General features: G+C 39.9%; 1 protein-coding gene across 5 annotated transcripts in view; it reads right to left on the bottom strand.

The window, feature by feature from the left end:
- Positions 1–18,931, bottom strand: part of PROX1 (prospero homeobox 1) — a 53,420-nt gene extending 34,489 nt beyond the window's left edge. For 4 of the 5 annotated variants that reach the window (XM_067564977.1, XM_067564976.1, XM_067564974.1 and 1 more), the window contains exons 1-3: positions 18,626–18,931; positions 8,574–10,364; positions 1,309–1,414 (exon numbers count right to left, since the gene is read on the bottom strand). In XM_067564977.1, coding sequence (XP_067421078.1) covers positions 1,309–1,414; positions 8,574–10,297 — 1,830 coding nt within the window. In that variant the 5' untranslated portion in view covers positions 10,298–10,364; positions 18,626–18,931. Of the gene's footprint in view, positions 1–1,308; positions 1,415–8,573; positions 10,365–16,642; positions 17,309–18,625 lie in introns of those variants that run through there. The other variant, XM_067564973.1, reaches the window with a different exon arrangement.
- Between the last annotated feature and the right edge of the window lie 1,736 nt (positions 18,932–20,667).

Here is a 20,667-nt window from a genome sequence, read left to right on the forward strand (position 1 = left end):
AGATTTTTTCCATTCCAGGTGGAACCACTCTCAGAGCAAACCCGTCACTTGGCCCGCTGTGTGATTCACAGCCTTTTTTGTGTTTAATGATTCTTGACCAGCCATTCAGGCTAGTAAGTGCCTGCATTGCTTTTTTTAATGCTGTTACCATCCGCCCAATGCATGGCACTGAATGAGAAGAAACGTGTTTTCAACTCTGAGGGCACAGAAGGGGGGGAGGCAGAGGAACCCACCAAGATGTTCAACTTGATGTGACATTAGATTAGATGAAAGCTAACAGGAAAGTGGGGGAGGGGGAGAACCCTTCAATAAAGTTAAAATAAAGTGAAGAGGATTGCCTTACTTGTTCATTCTTAAAACTGGGCCAAGTCACAAACTTGGGAGCCAATTTTCCAATAAGATAGAAAAAAAAACCCCCATAAACATGTAGATAGTTAAAATAAAGACTTGAGTAAATTGTTGGGGGGCGGGAAGGAGAGGGGGGAGAATGTAACAAACTAATTTAAGCTAATGTAATGTTTATAAAGTTCCTTAGATAATAACACCATGTGTGCCATTATAATCATTAAAATCCAATCTATATTAAAAAAACTTAGATGATTAACACAAAATCAACTTGATGTGAAGGAACAATTACTTTTAGGGAAAAAATCAGGAGGTCCTAATATTCTGTAGAATGAGGGAGGATGCAGCTGTACGTCGACAGCTTTCATATCCTCATTTGAATAATGTGGCCTGAATCTGTCACTTTATTCATCCTCCTTATGCTCAGTGTACTCTGCATCAACAACAAATTAAGTTGTAAATAAGAGACAATCATCACTTTTGTTTTTAAGCAGTTACTGCATGGAGAATTTCAATGTACTGTTTCTTTTTGACAGAAAGAAAGGGAATCTACAGTGTGCTTATGTAAGCACAAATATGAGGGAACCGACCGAAATGAAACAATTAGGGAGTGCTTGAGAGCTGCTCCAAAAATGTTCTTGGAAGTACATTTATGCCACCAGCAGAAATTTCTTTTTTAGATGATATACACATGTAAAACTGTGTCATCCAACTGTACTAAATATTCTTATTTTGCTTATTTCAGACTCTTTCTTGATTAAAAAAACAAAAACAAAACCCAACTCCCCCCTCCACTCCAGACATGGGTCCCGAGCAAATCTTAGTAGAAAAAAGTCAAGTGAATAATGATCAACTGTAATCTCTTAGTGGTTACATTAGAATTAATAGTCATTTACCTTAAATGTGTTAAAGTGATACATTTTCACCACAAAAATGCAAGCATGCAATAAGAGTTTTTCCTACCTTTACATCTGAGAAGTAGGTTTTCAGCATATTGGAACTTGGGTACCGGGTGTAAAAGAACATGAGCTTGGCCTTTTTCAAGTGATTGGGTGACAGACCTTCCTGCATGTAGGATTGAATTAGTCAAGGAAAATGCTTTGCTTGAGAATAAAAGCTGTTTCTGAATATACAGGGCTTGCAAAGTGCTCCTTCAAGAAATATTCTGTAAAGACTGAGTGACAAATTATTAACATTCATTTGCAGCTCTTTAGAATTGTAATTATTTGCAAAACAACTAAATGAGATATATGAGGATACATAACACATATTGTCTCTCAGTTCATTCTTGGTGGCAGGAATTTTTCAGGTTTAAGGTTTGTGTACCATATGTATGTTCACTTGTTGCTAAGGAAACAAATGCATGAAGCATGTGCTGCAAAAAAAAACTTATCACAAGATTTTTCTTTCTTTTGCAATTCCAATCTAGTTTATTTTTCTCCCAGCACTGTGCAGTTTATTTCATATAATGCTAATGCACATGAAACAATCAGAGTTGCTTTATGATTCTGAGCAATGTTTCATGCAAGCAACATATTTTACCTTTTTCTTTAATGTCAATGTAATTCAGTATCTTGAGTTACTCTCTCTAATTCAGTTATTCCTTTGCTTCAATTACTAGCTTTCTAATGAAAGCTAAAATTCTTTTTAAAAAACCAAACCAAACAAAAAAAACCCTCTGTAGTTCAAAAAAAATGATCTGGTTCTGATTTACACAGTTAGCTCCTCAGAGAATGAAACTGTATTTGGGGCTAACTAATCAATAAGTGTGGGTTAGCAGATCAATAAATGGCCACTTACCCTATAAGGAGGCCTATTTATCCTGGAAACATCATTACCTTTTTGATCTGTAAACAGAAGCAACTAAAACAGTTCCCAAGGGAATGTGAAGCTAACCATAACAATCTAGGCTTTCTGATTTTCCCCCAGCTTCTTGGCACTCTTTTGTGTACTGTGTGCTAGGACGGCTTTGGTCACATCTGTGCCGCAGGCTGGCCCTGCCATTTCCTCAGCAAATTAATGGCTTTATAATTTATCAGAAATGAAGATGCACGTGGAGAAAATCAATGTGGTCCCCACAAGGTCAATTGAGGGTTCTTCCCAGAAGCTTCTCTAAGGACTGTTTCTCCTAACGACATTCAACGAAAATTTCACTATTTCACACCTTATGGTGGAGAAAGGTCAAACAAGTTCACAGCTATTCTGCAGCTGAGGTGTCTTCACCTTTCAGAGCCGGTAATGCAGGAGAACAAAATGAATAGTTCCAGCTCTCAGTGTGGGAAGTTCAAAGAAATGTGTGCCGAGAGGGAACAGACTATTTAGGGTTATTCTTTTAACAGAATAGCTTTTCTCAATCTACTGAATTGAGTCTAAAAATGGTTATTTATTCATGTATTATTCATAAATGAAGATGCAGTTGTAGAAAAGAGAAGGCTCATTTTTAAACTGAAAAATATAGCAATCTTTTAAAATAGCTACTGAAAATAGTTGAAAACCCTCTTCGTTTACAAAAAGTACACTGAAAACAGCTCAGTGAACTTGTGTTTTGTTTTAGATGCTTAATGATTACAAAGAAGATAATTTATGACTGACATACTTCTTGTGCCAAGAGAAGAGTTGAAAGAACCTCCAGTTACCTCCATTAGACTGATAGAGAAGTCTAAAAGAGCATTACACTCTTCAGTGCCATCTGTCAAAACGCATAAGTGAAATAATAGTAGCAAGCTGTCACCTATTCCTTAGTGATAAGAGTTTTAGACAAGTCAAAACTTCCACACCAGAAATCCATTTTGTTATATGATTCCATAGGGGAACATGAACTAGCCAACCAATATACTTCAATAAGTAAAAGAAAAATCCTAAATCTCCTTAATGTATAATTCCCCTGAAATAGATAGCGTATTGATATCGTGTTTGTTTGGCATTTGGTCCATTTCAATGGAAGCTAAGATATGAACTTAAACTTTCCCCAAGCTTCAGGTATTCACTGAATTTAAGCATATTATACCTTGGTTAAGTGTTTTGAATCACGTTGCATTTATGATTTTTTCTTACTTTTCTGTAATAATGCTAGAGGATATTGATATTGAATAAAACGTATTAAAAGATGTTCTAAAACTCAAATCCCTAGTAGTCCATTTTTTATTAGAATTATGCTTTCCTGCTAAGCACTTGGGATTCTTAAAGTGAAATCTAGCGCACTATAAATTTTTGTCTTGATCCTAAGATTAGGGTTATATTGTGAAGAAGGATAGAGCTCTAACAAACTATTAAAAATCGTTAATGAAGCACTTAAGAGTCAACTGTTAGATAGCCCATTGCTATTTCAGTATAAAACTGAACTGACCAATTGGTTAATTTCCCTTTTAAGTGCTTGTGCCGAAAAGCAACTGTTCTTCCAAGAAAGCACTAGCTGTTTCCAGGATACTTACACACGCACAATGACTCATGATGGAATAGATTCAGTAAACATACAGCTGTACTGAACACGAGCTAAGCCCCATTCAAGGCCAGGAAAGAAAATGAGCACAAATAAATATTAAGACGGTAAGGGGGGTGAGTGGGGTACAGAATGGAACGCAAACAAGCTCCGTCCCAGCAGCTCATGTGGCTTGCCTCAATTCTCTTAGCCATAGCTTTGTGAAGACAGATGACATTCAATTCTATGTGTAATGCAAAATAGACAATAACTGCTGAAACTTGAGCCAGCTGCCAGGTGTAAAAAAAAGAAAAGAAAGGAAGAAAGAAAGAAATGATAAATCCATAAATTAATGAAAGACATCTGCTCAGGAACATAAAAGATCAGAGAAACAGTGTACTGCAGCTGAACCTAAAGCAGTGTTCAAACAACCTGAGGCTGAGTGTTGTGTATTTACCAAGTACAATATAGCCTTACCTAAAAGAGCAGCAGCAAAAAGGCAAATGTAAGAAATAGGAAGTGAGGGTGAGGGATGGAAACATATATATACACTCTGTGTGTTTAAACTTAAACTACATGTAGACTCTTGCACCTGATTTGTGCCAGAAAGCAAATGCTTAATCCATCTGAGTAACGACCCTCTTCCGCTAAAATAATTGTATGTGAAGATAATCTTCTGTTCCTCTCACTTTCGTCTCAAATTCCTGGAAATGTTCTATTAGGCTTTTGTACCATACACTGGTACTGGATGAGGAGAAAGGAGCAGGAATCTCAGGTAAAATATCTGTAGTTGTAAGGCCAAATTGCTGCTTAAATTAGCCAATGGTTGCTTTTTCAGTATAACTCTGAATTGCTAGGAATATTTCTGCATGTCTTCAAGAACCTTGATAGAAGAGGCTGGACTGAAAGTACACCGGCATTTCCCATGTTTTATCAACAGCACAGAGTTATCCAGTTTGCTGTACAACTGCTCCCCCCCCCCCTTTTTTTTTTTTTAAGTTTAATTCTCTTCATTTCAAAATGTTGTAATTCACAAATTACAGCTTTCACATATTAGACTGAGAAACTCGCCCCAGTTGGATTGGATTCTATTTAAAAATGAAGAATTTTTTAAAAGTTTCACTTGCATTATTAAAACCTTCCTTCCATGGAGAAAATGCTGAACATCTTCACCTGTGCAGATGTCTTAACGGCACAAAAAAACTACTGTTGTGCTTCAGTTTGATATATGCAAATGTTTTGGGGCTGAACAAGGCTATTTTTCTTGAGATGCAAAGAGGGTGCATGACAAGGATGATCACGCAAAAAAACAATTGGCTGTCTGTTTCTATTAGAATTTGAATAAAACTTAATATTTGATTAAACAGATTAGTTTGCAAAGATATAAAATACATTCATGACCAAGATATGAACTCATGGTGCAGGTGCATCTTATCTTATTTAGCAGAGTACGCAAACATTAACTATTTCCTTGCACAATTCAACAAGGATGCTAATGATCAGATGCATTCTACAAATGTAGGTTTAGAAAACAATAAGAGGCACTGGTTCAGTGTTTCAGCCTACTACTAAAACCTGAACTTGGATGTATCTGCTAGTCTGTTATTCTTATCCTGGCTGTATTGTCCAGAGAAACAGATGTTGCTTTCTGTTGTGAAGGAAGAACTGCCTCTCTTAAGACCCACATTTTGTTATACATGCACACTGAACCATGTGAAGTAAAGGGGTCAAAATAAAGCCCATTACAAACAAACCTCCATGCTTTCTCCCATACACCTTTGCCTAGAATAAACTATAGGCTACATGGACAAATGGGCAGTTGCTAGAAAAATATCACCACAATAGAGTTGTGTATCGGTGTACACACTACTGTATAGCTGGCATTTAAGAATCTAGCAGCTTTTCAAATATATTTGTATCCAGGCTGCACTAGTGACTAACTGGGAAAGTCAGAGTGTCTGCATAGTGTCAGGGGAATAAGGTGCGTGGGGAGGAGGGGAGAGTATCACCATATTAATATTCATTTTCCCCACTGGCTAACCTTCAGAGTGGCACTGGCTCTAAAGGAGGCTGCCTGCATACCTTCTCCATCAGAAGTAACATGCTGTGATAATGGCTGCCAGTGAGAGAGAAGAATATAATGGGGGGGGACACTGCAGAGCAAAGAGGGGGAAGGCAGAAACCAAACAGGACAACAGAAACAGCAAAAGTTCAAAAACACCGAGTCGCACTGTAATAATAAATAGAGGGGTCCAATACAGTTATAGCCAAGGGAAATACAAACAGTTTATACACATAGAATGGCTTTTCCTTTTCAGTCCCCATTTGAAGAAGTGAAAGATTTTTCATTCTTCTTTCAAGAAGGAAAAGAAAAGTTACTTCTGCTTAAAACAAAATAATAGGCCACCAGTCGGCAATTGCGTAGTTACCAAATTTTGGCCTCGGATGCATAGCTGTGGCTCCAGTTGACATCACTGTAAGCTGCTCTGAGTGCCTCAGAAGGCAGCATTTGGAGGAAGGAAGGTTGGGTTTTTTTATTTCAAGTAGTAATTTTTAGCGTTTATGGAAGATGCTAGTCTTAAACTGAAACCCATTTTTCATTCACACTGTATGAACAAAGACAGTCCAAGCTCCCCTGACAATGGATATGAGCCCCGACTTGAAGACATCACCTCCATGGGATGAGATGCTACTTCAGTCTCCATTCCCATTCATGCTTTGGCCCTTAAAGGTTTGTCTCCACGGCAATTAAACACCTGTGGCTGACCCGGGTCAGCTGACTCGGACGCGCAGGGCTGGGGCTGCAGGGCTGTAAAACTACAATGTAGACATTCAGGCTCGAGTCCAAGCTCTGGGGCTTGAGAGGGGGGGAAGTCCCAGAACCTGGGCTCCAGCCCAAGCCCGAATATCTACACTGCAATTTTTAGCCCCACAGCTCCAGCCTGAGTCAGCTGACCTGGGGCCAGCTGCAGCTGTGCCACAGGTCTTGTATTCCAGTGTAGACGTACCATCTGCCTGCTAATATAGCTCCCATTTGTGGTGTTTTCAAAATGTGAACACTTGCCCCCTAGGTTGCTGGACTGAGACCAGCAACACATTTTACATAGGCCAGAAAATAGTCATAAGATGGCAAAAACTTTTGATAACACCAACCCAAGCCCGATTTGAACCAGCAATCTACAGGCAAAGGGTTCTATGGGCCTGACCCAACACACCCTGACATCAGTAATCTCTTTAAGTCAAATGGGACAATTCACATGAATGAGGACTACTCACATGAATAAGAGTATGCAGGATCAGGCCTTGAACCCCTGTAAATCAATTTGCTGAGGCACCCAGGTCCTTAAAAAAAATTGTGTTTACAACTAATCTAATAAGTCAAAATTATTAACCACAAAAAGATATTCATTGATGATAAAAGCATATACCTGGCACCTGCCTCTACTTCTACTACAGGAAAAAGGACAACTTCATCAATATCACTATTATTACTCAAGAATGGGTGTGGTCATTCACTTATGATTGCCTTCAATTTAGAAAGGAAATTAACCATAACTAAGGCTCTATACTTGTGCGATTGCCTTTTGGAGAGGTCTTACCCTAAGTATAAAATATCAATGTATCCTTCATTGAAAGTCCTCAATTTCGCATCGGGCAGATATCAGATTTTATCCACGTTTAGTCATTTTTTTTCTAAAATAAAATCTTCTGACCATACCAGAACACACATTAGAGGAAGGGGGAGGAGAGAAAGAGGGGATTGAGTGTAATTGCTCCAAAAAAATTCCCCGAAGGGCTAGTAAACAGAAAATTAACATGGAAATATCAGGATACGTGCAAATATAAGCGGAGCTGTATTTTTTTAAAACAAAAGACTGAGCTGGAACTAAAAAGTTATTTAAACAAAAGAAGAGAGGAAAATATCCTGTAAATGTAATACAGCTGAAGTTTTATATCTAACTGTGCTCTCTAGCTTTCCAAAATAATTTGCTTTGTGTATGTTAGGACAAAAGATTTCTGTGTACGGCTGAACAGAGGTTAATCATGCATAGCAGGCAGCTGCACAAGAGCTGAGGAACAGACCTCTGGGTGGGGGAAAGAAGTTGATGCAGCTTGAATACATCAGTACCTGTATCTTTTGTGTTTTGTTTTCTCACTTGAGAACCGAACTGGAGATTTACAACTAACCAACCGTTTGTTCTTTGTGAGAGTCAGCAATGACACTGTTAAAATAGGTCAGGCTTACGTTGGCTTTAATAGGGGGGAAAATATCATTTGGAAGGTTAAGTGTTTTCAGCACAGAGACACTACTGAACGAGACATCCCTAAAGGGCTGGTTGTGGAGCTCTTACCTTTGTGAGAACTTATGCGAGCATGGCTATTTATTTCAGTGGAACTACTCCTGTGAGTAAGTGTTCACCAACAGGAGGAAAGGTTCCACACAGTTGGGCCCTGAAGCCTCTCTTACTTTCTGTCATAATTGAAGCAAATGTTTTACAGGGGAAGAGGGAGGAATCTGTTTAAAGTTCTCCCTGAAAATAGGTCAGGCAGGTGATGTGGGGAAAGAGCAGAACACTATGGCTGAACCAGCGCTGTTCATTACCTGATACTTTATTTAATCACTACTCTTACAAGTCATTGGCTACTCCATCTTAAAATGTCATATTACCAGAAATACTCTGCACGAAAGCATTACATACAGTTATGCATGCAGTGAAGTTTTTTTTTAGTTACCCAAACAAAGGGGAAAGCAAACCTGCGCAGATTGGACCTGGTATTGCAACAGATTATATTTGTTTTAGAAAAGGATATTGCACTTCCCGAGTAAGGTGAGATTTCAGACATATCTTGTAGGTCACCACACTCAGACTTTATGAGAGACAAAGAGAGACCTTCAGCTGTGCTGGGAGGGTGTGCTGGTGAACAAGGATGGTGATTCATATGGTGCGACGACATCTTGGTCCTCAGACTTGCGGTCTCCCTAGTTAAGTCTAAGGATTCTGGTGAGGCTCTATCTTTCCCTGGAAAGGAGGCAGATGGAGCACCTAAAGGATTCTGAAATGGGTACGCCATGAGGGGGAGTGGAAAGGGATGGCGGAAGGAAGATGTGGTGAAGCCTGTGGTAGCTGAGAGTGGAGATTGATGGAGAGAAGCATGATGGCCACCAGGTGGTGGGGCAGATGCAGGTTGGTCAGATGAGTTTTTGCGAACTACTAGGGGCAGTGCTTCTGTTTGGTCTGTGGAATTAGGCATCTGCACATTGCCGAATGTGTCTAGCGGGTTTGGAATGATGACGTCACCGAAGCACTGCAGACGCTGGTTTGTGGTATGGAAGTTGTGGTTTTCCCCATTAACTGCAAATCTTGCTTGAGGGATTTGAAGAGGTGGAAAGACCTGAGGAAGCTGGCGGGAGGGCTTGGATGAGAAAACTTTAACCACTGTGTCCACAACTTGTGACATGGCAGTGTTCAGTTCCTGTTTCAATGTCTCAGCCAAATGTTTGCCTTCTGGATGGAAGGAGTTTGGCCCGTGCTCTTTTTCCTTAGGACCTTCTCTTTTAGGCTTATTTTCTGCTATTTCTTGTTCCCTGATCAGGGCTCTTGCACGATCAATGAACTGCCCTGGGTCTAACTCACACATTTCATTATCTGACCTGCCAACAGAATCCCTTGCTCTAGCATCCATGATTTCTGAACGCATGCTGTCTTCAGACAGGTTACCATCTTCATCATTTTCGGAATCAGTGCTGTCATAGATTTGGTAGAACTTTTCCTGCAGCTGGCGCAGCTGTTTCTGCATGTCCTCCAGCTGCTGTTTCAGCTGTCTGCGCTCCTCTCGCTTCTGTTCTTTTCGAGCTGAAACCAGCTGCTGGAAACTCTGTTGCTGCTGTTGAGGCAGCTTTTGCTTGCGTTTGTTTTCTCTGTAACTTTCTCGGGGACTTACAGACTGCGGAGCCATCTCTCTTTCATTTTCATTGCCCCTTAATGCCACACTCGGGGAATGGCTCATACCCCGAATTATGTTTTCAACCCTGGCGCGCTTAGCTCTCAGGTGCTCATCACATAACCGATCCATATCAAACTGGCTCATCGTAGGCCTGCCAAAAGGGGAAAGACACTCTTGGGGGCTGTCTCTTGAAGAGTTGCTGCATACATCCTCCTGATGTACTTCTGAGCCTGTACTAGAGAGACCGCTGGCTTGGAAACTGGGCTCTGTGCCACCATTTTTGTTCATGTTATTTTTCAACAGCTGGGAAATTATGGTTGCTCCTGGAAAAGGCATCATGGCATCTTCATACGAGTTTGCCCTCTTCAGCAGCTTGCGGAGTACATTTGACTTTTCCCCATCTGCATGCTGCACCACTGAATACTCAACATCCTGCTCTGAACCTTGGGGATTCATGGCACTAAAAAATGTTGCTCTTGCCTTTGCAAAAAATGCAGATGCTGTCCCTACCGTCCTTTTCACTCCAATATCAACTCTTCTTCTCTTGGTTTGCCTGCTTAAGAGGGCTGTGCTGTCATGGTCAGGCATCACTGGACTGTTATTGTGCCATCTTCAAAAGCTTGTCAGCTGGGCTCAGCTCAAGAATCCTGGGACCCTGGCCAACAGAACAAAAGGACTGATGAATCATTTTCTTTAAATTTCTCCAAATTTCCTGACCTCAATCCTGAATAAAATGCAAAATGCACAGGCTCTGGGATTTATGGCACATTACAATTATTGCAATTTATTATGCACTCTGCTTGAAATGAAACATTTTTAAATATTTCTGCTCCACTGGTTTAAGATGGATTAAGATTTAAAAAAGCAAAAACTGCTTAAGCACCAGTAATATGATTCTCTTGCACAAATGCCTAAAATGATACTGTTTATCTTCAGAAGAAACAGTAGATTAGAAGAACACAGCCTTTGACAACCAATTGATTAAATGTAGGGCATTGAGATACGTGTTACAAAAGAAGATGAAAGTAGTCCTTATTTAAGATTTATTGTTAAAACAAGAAGCTGTATAAAATTTGGATTAAAAAAATATCAATTGCAATGTAAAAACTGTAATTGTGTTTTCTAAGACTAAGAGAAAAAAACCTGATAAACAAACATCCGAAGGTCAGAATAACAACTTTTACTTAATTTCACATAGAATGATGTATGCGTGAGTGAGAGAAAACATACACACATTTAATACTTACGTTGCAAAAACTCTCTTAAATCATTAAGGCAGCATTTATTCAGTGAATCAAGATGCATTAAGATTTTTTGAATGGTCAGGATTAGAAAATATATATATTTATTGAAAAAAAGAGAAAGCAAAAATAGGGTATATCATTAATATAACCTAGCACATGCCACTGAGTTGCCATTGTGAGGTTTTAAATTCCCCAAATACTCTGCCCTTTTTGGTAATTTATATTCTCAAACTAAATCCCAGTGCTAGAGCATGAAATTTTCACATTTCATAAGCTATGATATATGGCATTAAATTGTTTGCATAAGCAAAACCAAGGCATTTTTCAGTGCTACATCTCTGTTTTAGTACAGGCTCCAAAAATAATACCTCAATGCCCAACGAAGCCATTCTTACATGTAACATTTTGGATACACAGAATCTTATTTCCTGTGACATGCAAAAACAGAAAAGAGAAAATATGGAAAGATGAAAGAATATAACATCAATCAACTGCATGAGAAAGGAAGATGCCTTCTCTTTATATGAACTCTCATTGTTTCCCAGGAACACCGTATAAAAAGATAACACTTCCTTGCATTTTATAAAAGGCTCTTGACATAATTTGTGACTTATTAACTAGTGATGCTATATGCACATTGCACATGAAGTGCAATGTTTCTTCCTGTTTCTTAAAATTTAACACTATACTAAGTAACATTAAAATATTTTTCATGCTGTGTTTATCTAACATTAAACTTCACATTTGCTTAACAGTGCACAATCTTCACAATAACAGGGTATATTGCCAAAGGCAGCACGCAGACTTTTTGGAATTGCTCCCATCTCTTTCGGTTCACCTGTAAAAACATCTACGTGCTCCCTAGGACTGCATCTGTGGCTAATTTTAAAGAATGACTATCCATGCAAATAGGCATAATTTCAGCATGAAATAATCTGTAAAAAATCAAAATAGTAGTCAGTGCTTACACTGACAAAAAAGTATTATTTTAGATCTGCTAAAAGAATTTTCAGAGCTTCTGTGTTAAAGACTTATGAAAAGTATACGATGCTTGTTTATATTACGGACTCCTTTTAACCAGGAGGGGAAAATAAAATAGAATCAAAATTCCCTGAATTCGGACTGGAAATCTAGATCCAATAATTGTTGCCAGCGCTCTGGTCAGAAATTGTTGTTAATACAAAATGTGCATGAAGCAAATTAGGTTATGGAATTAAAAAACAAAAATGGCACATGGCAAATCATTGTGGTCCAATTCTGACACCTTTACTCATGCTGAGTGGTGTCTTCTTCTGCAAGTAATTCCATGGGAATCAATGGGATTACTCAGACAGCAAAATACTATTCCATGCAAGTGAGAGTAGCAGAATCAGGCCCTGACTGGAAAGGTATTTGTGAAGGACACCATCCTGCTTCCATTTAAGTCAATGGCAATATTCCCATTAACTGCAGTGAGGACAAGAACAGGACCTAACATTAGAGCCCTGCAAATCCACAGATATAACTTTATAACTGCGGATATCTGCATCCGCCAACCGTGTCTGTGGATCGCATCTTGGAAGATAATACAAATTTTATAACCATGCAGGGCTCTACCTAACATGCCAAGCCTTCGTATTGAGTTAGACTAGAGGTGAAAGGTGATTTGCATAAATAAAAGGCCAAATTCTCTTCTGATGTAAATGGATGACTTCACTGAAGTTGCTGGGTGGCATTCATCTACACCAGTGGAGAACATTGGCCCAATAAGAAACAGTGAACGTTTACATTCCTCTTTAAAGTATAGGAGTTTGAAAGCTACATGAAATAGCCTCAAGGAAATGTTAAGAGCTTTTGCCTCTGCATGTAAAATATCCCATAGGCATTTTAGCTTCAAAATAACCATCAACACGAGAAAAAAATAAACCGTACCACGTTCTTTCCCTTCCTTTGCTGCATAGTTAAATAATGCTTGATTAAAATCCAGCAATAAGTTCCCAGGCTCATATCAAAATATAATGTCAAGTTTTATGTTTCATGCGCTTCCATCTGAACAGAGCTTCCTTCTCTCTTGCCCAATCCCAGCCAACGATGTACACAAAGAGGGCCTGCTGTATCCTTGAGGCAGTGACTCAGGAAATGGGTTAGCTGAAACAGGTCATAGGGTCATCGCCCCGCATCCTTCCTCCTAGGCTTCCATTTTCCTCTCCCACAAACCATGCATTACTAGCTCATTGCTACCACCATGAGGGAAATCAGTTTTCCCTTAACACATAGGAGGTGCTCTGGAGTGAGCACCCTTTTTCTCTTCCATTCTTATTGGAGGTTGAGGGTGCTACTCTCACACTGTGCATTAGACATTTGTGGATTGCCCCTGATATTCAACAAAGCCTACGGGGCTTCTGTCTTAAAATGTGCACTATTCTCAGCCTAAATAATGTCTCCTTTATCCATTGAATTATATTGACTCAATATTTTGGCTTCCAGGGGTCATGTCCAGAGGAAAACAGAACACAGTGGACAGCAGAATGCAAAATCCAATTCAGCAAGAATGTGATTGTTGGATATGACACAGATATCACAGGGAAGACTTTAATACTAGAAAAGAAAAAAATATTCCTACTTTGTCTGCATATTTCATCAGCCCTATATTTCCTACATACATGTTGGTGTCTGTGTACATCCATTCAGGAATATTTATTTAGAGAATACCATACTATAGGTCATATTGTTATGTAATTTTGTTTTAAAGGCAAGGGAATTCTTCAATTATTTAGTTTAAAATTGTTAAGGTTTCCGTTGTATTACAAGTCACTTTTCACATTTCCTCTCTGCCAAGTATATTTTTCATTATATCAACCCTGAACGCATATGTAGTTTCATGTAGGGGCCTGATCCTGTCAGGTGCTGAATGCCTCCTGCAGGATAGCAAACGTTCTCAGTTTCCATGGATTTCAATGTGAGATAAGGTGCTCAGAACCTCTCTGAATCCATCTGATAAAGTAGCTTGTATTATTCTACCTACCTTTAAAAAACTCTCATTACAATAAGTTTAAGAATATATCTGTAATAATGGTTAACTTCTGAGTAATGCAACATCCACAAGGCATGTATATAGTCAATATCCATTTACATGACTAGATACACACCAATATAACAAATTTGCAAACATGTTTCTTTCCAGACATCTCAAGGATTCATGGTCCTAAAACTATTAATACAGATGTCTGTAGAATGGGGTATGATGTCAGGTATTTTGCTGTAGTTAGACAGTAAGCGACTTATGCAATATCTAGTTTGATAATATATACTAGATAGAATAGATATTCTAGATTCTATACTGGATACTAGATACCTATTCTAGTTCAATCCAGGAAAATTTCTCTATAAAGTTTAGTAAGAATGACCAGCTTATTTAAAGTTGAATAGCTCTGAAGGAATCTGTACTGACAACTAAAGTCTTTGGTACTCAATCGATACAAAATAACCAATTGAATAAACAGTACCAAAGCACTGAATATGAAGTATATGCACTGAGGAATTCCATCATCCTGCAAAGTTGAAAATTGTTCATTCTGTCTTTTCATCAGCCAACTACTATCTTTGCTCAGGTGTTTGCAAGTTTACACTCTGCTTACCATGGTAATGCAACTAAAGAAATTTAACATGCTCTTGATAATAGGGAAATTCAAAACTTTAAAATGAAAGGGTTATAGTCGATCTAATTTTGGCAGAATACGCCATGGCACATGAGTTGAAAGCGATTTTAGATAGCTGTATCCCACATACGCAAAGATAGTTAAATCTGAAGAACACATTACACTTACATATGATCACTTGATGATTACCTGTTCTATTCATTCCCTCCGAAGCACCTCGCATTGGTCCCTATTGGAAGACAGGAGACTGGGCTAGATGGACCATTGGTCTGACCCAGTATGGCTATTCTTATGTTCTGGCGCTAAAAATCACTCCACTGCACTGCTGAGAAGTACAAAGTGACAAATTCTTTTCTGTAAAATTAATAATTGTTCCTTAGCAATACCAGTGTTTTACTAATTTTTGGAATGGTTTTCCTGGACACTTTCAAATAGAATTCTTGACAGACAGGATCTCCTTTAGCTAAGATGCTATTATGGAGGAATTTTAAACAGGACAGAAATAATTAACAGCTATTTGTGCACTAATAGCTCCTTTATTAGGATCCTTCCACACCAAAAACTAAAAATATTAAACTAATTAACTTTGAAGCTGTATGAGCCAGTCTTTATCTTAAAACAGAAATACAATCCCCCTTAAAGAACATGGACATGTAGGGCCCAATCCAGCCCATCCACAGCAACTCCTATGAAGTACTGAGCATCTTCAACTCCCATTCACTGTCATGGGAGTTGAGGTTACTCGACACGTCTCAGGCAATACTTGGCGTCTTACAGGTTCAGGCCTTCACTGTAATGGGGAGAAACATACCTGTGATCACATATCTGCAGATTGCACTGTTTAGACAATTTGTCAAAGTGAGAAAGAGATAAAAATCATCCCTATAGTACAAAAATGTCAGCATTGTTCTCCTTACAAACCAGTTGAATAATTGTTGTTTAAATGCTCATGAAAGAAAATAAGAGCCCACGTGGAATCTATGCATGTCCAAAGCTGTAAGATTCACAAGATTTCTACTATAAACTCAACTCAGGCTAGCCTAGATGTCTTTTTCAAATTACATTATGCCATTAAATCAGAATGCTTGAATCAAATTGTCAATACAGTATACTTTGGGAAAGAATAAATTCCGATCTGAGGAATATAAATTGTAATATTCTTTAATTCTGCAACTAAACACAAAGATGCCCATTTCAAATCTGATTGTGTCTATGATTATTTAATTTTGTTAACGGATCATAAAAAAATCATAAGTAATGTACTTTAAAAGGCCCCCTTAGCTTTTGACCTGTAGAAAAGTAAGTTAAATATGGATAGTGTCATTCACTGTAAACTATATGATTTGCAGCAAGGAACTGACAGCAAAAGTATATACAGTACATTGTACTTGTTATTGAAGTTCAACTCAGTAAACGGTTGGCACTCAAGCATCTGCATTCGAGTATTAATAAACATTGTCGCGGTTCAAGGTAATCTTTGGAAGAAAAGCAGATGAAATAAACCCTCAAATGGGCTTCAATGGCAGGAAACTTTATATGCTTGGTGGCAGATAATAGAAAAACTGCAAGCATAAGAAAGACCTAAAGGACATGTGCCACATGCACATTTACATGTAAGAAATTTACCTTAGTGTTATTCATTTTACATACTGTCAGACCTGTCAAGATGATAGAAGTAACAAACGGTCTAAGATTTTACATCTAATAGTTAAATGGCTGTATTTCGAAAACCCTCTGTTAGCCTATTAGCAATATTAGCTCTTCTCTGATCGGGTAGTAAATGTGTATACGTGTGTACTTTTCCACAGACACTGTACACGCATTCATGTACTGTACATAAACCTAGTACATTGGAGATACACTATTCACAGCAAGAAATATGAATTGCCCATTGTACGGGCTTGGAACTGGTGCCAAACATAGAAGATAAAAATAAATACACTTTTTTCAACTTTTACTCAATATTCAAAGGATTCTCTAGCCTGCAAACATAACCCACCACCATGTGCAGTTTATACAATTGACAAATCCTGCTTTATCAAGGTACTAACGTGAGTGTCCATAGCTCTTATTTCTGGAAATGGGAAAGTATGCACAGCATGTAGAACTCAGACAGGTTGATTCTGGTCTAAGGTGTGATTTCTATACAGTTAGGAGGCAGGGACGTGTTTGGATTTTTTAAAGCCCAAACACATTACCCAAGATCTCTCTGCCTACATGACGAATATCAAGTAAAAGGAAAGCAGAAGACAGAAGTCAGGCTGACAAGGTGCGTGGAGTTAAACTACCAGCTTTTTTTTTAAAAAAAAGTGTTCGGTGCCTCTTTTGAAACAGACTTTAAACATGCTGCTCTGTACTCGTTGTTAGTATTCTTCACGGCCCTACAGATTTCCCCGGGCAAGGTTTAAAACAATCATTAAAGAAGAAAACCCCACAGGTCCTAGCCACGAAAGCAGACAGTCCTGGCTAACAATGCATCATAAATTCATAAACCCTGCAGTAACCGTCGTTGTGCTGAGGAGCTGCAGAGAGAGAGAGAGAAACTTGCACCTGTCTTTCTTGACACAGCACACCTGGCTGGCACTGCCCATGCGCATTTCGATGCGGCTCTCGGTACCTTTCCTTAGCTGTGGAAAAGAAAGACGAGGGCGACCGTCTCCTTTCAAGAGCCCACCGGGGCTGCTAGACCCGCTTCTCAGCCTGAGTTCTCGAGCAAACCGGTGCTCGACGGCGGCTTTCCAACTGGGAAACGTGCAAGGGCTCCTTTCTGCGCCTCTTGCCAAGATTGCCAGCCCCCCACATCCCCACCTGCCGTGCAAATCTGCCTTCGGCTTCCCTCGAGTCTAACCTGCACCCCCCGCCTCCTCTAATTTGCCATCCACCCAGCAAACGCCGTCTGACCAGGAAGAAGCCCGTTTATTCCCCGCTTCCCAGAGAGGAAGGCTTCGCACATTGAGTTTGTACACAAATGGTGCACCAGCCTCACTCCTCCAGCGGTCCACGGTCCGAACAGGGCTTTACATTTTCAGCTGTACTCTTCCCCCGTTTCCCCCTTTCGAGACTTAGCGAAACTTAAAGCACACTTCCCTCCGCCTTTCCCCATTCTCCCAGGGCTAGTTGGACAGGCCCATTCGGAAAGGACCCTGGCCTCGTGCATTTTAACTCAATTTACACAGCTGGCGAAGTGGTTTTGGTCAGTCCTCAGATTTAAATAGAAAACAAAAAATCACCAACATGAAAAATCAACCCCTTCTCAAAGGAAAAGCACCAACGTCTCTAATGCCTCTCCAGATCAATAACCTTATCTCTAAACTTGCATATGTCTAGCCTCGTGTGCTCGCTCGATCACATTTTCAGTACATTTCCACAATTCTCAACCCGTCCCACCCTTCGAAATGAAAAGTAATCATCATGAAAAAGCCCCTGTCCTGCCCGGCGAGGGTTAAAAAAGGAGAAGTAGAGACATGCAAATGACAAGCAAATTGGAACAGACAAAAAGAAAGGCAGCTATAATAAACAAGACAAAGAGATGGCTCATAGGAGCAGACCAGGAGTTTAAAAAGGGGGGATGGGAAAGGGGGAAGAAGAGGAAGCCCAGTGCCACAAAAAGAAGTAAAACACTCCTCGCCTTTTCCATCCGCAGCAAAGTGCCTTCCAACCACCAAAAAACAAAAGTAGAGGAGTCAACAAAAGGTAGCAGAAAAGGAGCCAAGCAGAGAAGAGACAAACAATATCACCCCCACAACAACCAGGTCACTTACTCTTCAGGACTGGGCAGGCTACAGGGATGGGTCCACTGAAGCTTCGGGGTAACAAATCGCTATTGCTTTAGTTATTTGATTATTGTTATTATTCATTTAACAGAGTCATTGCAATTCCCCCCCCCCCCAGCCCCTGGAAAAAGAAGCACACACATTTGACACCGGTGATCAGTATTTTGCTGGGGATTATTTGGTATCATTCAAACAGCCCATGCAAGTGCTGGAGAAAAAGATTAAAAAAGAAAAGGTGGAGAGGGGGAGAGAAATACTTACTCAGTGCAAAAGCGATGAAAGTGAGCCTTTTTTTTTTTTTTGTGCCGGTGGAAGAGAGAGAGAGAGAGAGCCTGATAGCTTGCTGATTATGAATATTATAATTAGACAAGGGAGGGTGAGTGTGTGTGTGAGAAAGAGAATGAGTGAGTGTGTAGGGGAGAGAGAGAGAGAGTGAGAGTGTGTATGTGTGTTAGAGAGAGAGAGAGAGAGGAGGGGGGAGGGAAGAGCTGGTTGGAGCCGCACTCCTCTGCCTGGCTGTAATTGTCTATTATTTCTGCAGGCAGCGGAGCAGCCTCGCTCAGCTGAGGGCTCCGCACCACAACAAGATTTACTTTAAGACACAGCTGAAGGAAACAGGAAGACTACACGTCACAGTCTGAATGACGTGGGCCAGGCCAAGCGCCCAATCGGGAGGCTCCTTCGGATTGAAGGGGGGACAGTGAACCGAGAACTTACGAGGGGGAGAAAAAAAAAAAAAAAGAGGGGGGAAAAAGAGGAGGAGAAACTGGATCCCTTCCCCAGCTCCCCCCTCCTCCCCAGTGCTGCAGGGAAGGAGACGTTATCACCTAATCTGGTGCTTCCACAGAGCGAGCCATCTGCAAGCAGCAGCTAAGAGCTGCACTTGATCTACTTCTGAATCTTGCCTCTCACTCCAGGTCATGCAGTGCATGGCAGATCAGTTACCTAAAGAGCAGCAAAGCTCGTCCGGGGGATGTTACTGCACAGCAAAAGCTGCGCCGCAGTTCTGGATAAGTACATGAAAGGGGAGAGCCCCCGCCTCTGCTTCTAATAACCAGGGAGGGGGGTAGTATTTCAAGAGAAAGTAACTTTAAAAAACATCTGAAATAGAGAAAAGACTTCAGCAAAGTGAGTAGCGCTGACCAAGTCCCCTAACGTTATGCACTAAGATTTTAGATTGTTTTTCTCCTTTCCGCAATTCTAGCAGATTTGGGGGAGGGGGACCTGTACAAGTTATCATGAAGCGAACCAAACTCTCCGTGTTGCAGGGCTATCATTGCTGTGGATGTTTAGGAAGTGGTGGCTAATCATCTCTGGCAGCATCATACACTAACTACAGCAATAGAGGCACAAAAAAAAAAAAAAAAAGAAGAAGAAGCCAAAGCACAACAGATATAAGGCAAATTTCCTGCAACCCAGACACAGTAACCCTAACCAGTTCCTGTGCAGTTTGTATGCAGTCCTTACATACTTTTGATGCACTGGTTGCAAATTAAAAAAATTAGGTAAGTTATTTCAAAACTTCTTATAAACCTTAAATACAAGGTGTACAGAAGATTCACTTTCTATTGAATGTGAGGCTGGAACTTTAAGTGAGCCTAAGTTAACTTTTCACTTGCGAGACAGAAAATAAAACGAGCACAAAGTGCATCAGGCTGCAGTGTGTCCGAACAAATGGCTTTTAATCAACTAGATTAATTGCTCCTCACTTTTAGTTACTACGGACTACTCTGATTCAGACATAAAATCTGCCCCTAAAGTTCGGATCAATTTAAGTTTGTACGTAGCTGATTGAATACCGATTGAACAATACCCTGGTTTAAATCAGTAGGAGAGGGGGGAAATCAGTATCTTCCCAGTATCTCTGGAATGTAATCAGATCAAAGAGTGCGGTCATGTTTTACACTGGTTAGTGCAGATTTACAACTTGTGCCAACAGTAAAGACACAGCATCCCCTTTTCTCAGACATATTCATTTCTATAAGGGAATCATCTTCCTGTTTGAAACGGATGATGTTGAAGTTTGCTTTAAAAATATGTGTAGGCATACACACCGCAGGAAAAGAGGGAAAAACAAACCTTTGGAAGGAAAACCCAGACCAGACAGGTTAAACCGCTTTCAGAAAGGTAAGAACAGTATTGAAATATGTGTGAAAATAAATATCCGTCTCTTGATTGATTTATTTGTTGACTGCTGTGCATTGGAGCATTGCTAAATAAGTTGCCAAAGAGGTAGTTAGATACACACACCGCAGCCCTTGGGTTTAGTATTTTGTGTCTCTTCAGATGCCCATCCAATGAAT

The sequence above is a fragment of the Emydura macquarii genome, unplaced genomic scaffold, assembly GCF_026122565.2.
Source record: "Emydura macquarii macquarii isolate MOO-44397 ecotype Brisbane River unplaced genomic scaffold, CSIRO-AGI_Emac_v2 contig_2676, whole genome shotgun sequence".
In the NCBI taxonomy this organism is placed as follows: domain Eukaryota; kingdom Metazoa; phylum Chordata; order Testudines; family Chelidae; genus Emydura; species Emydura macquarii.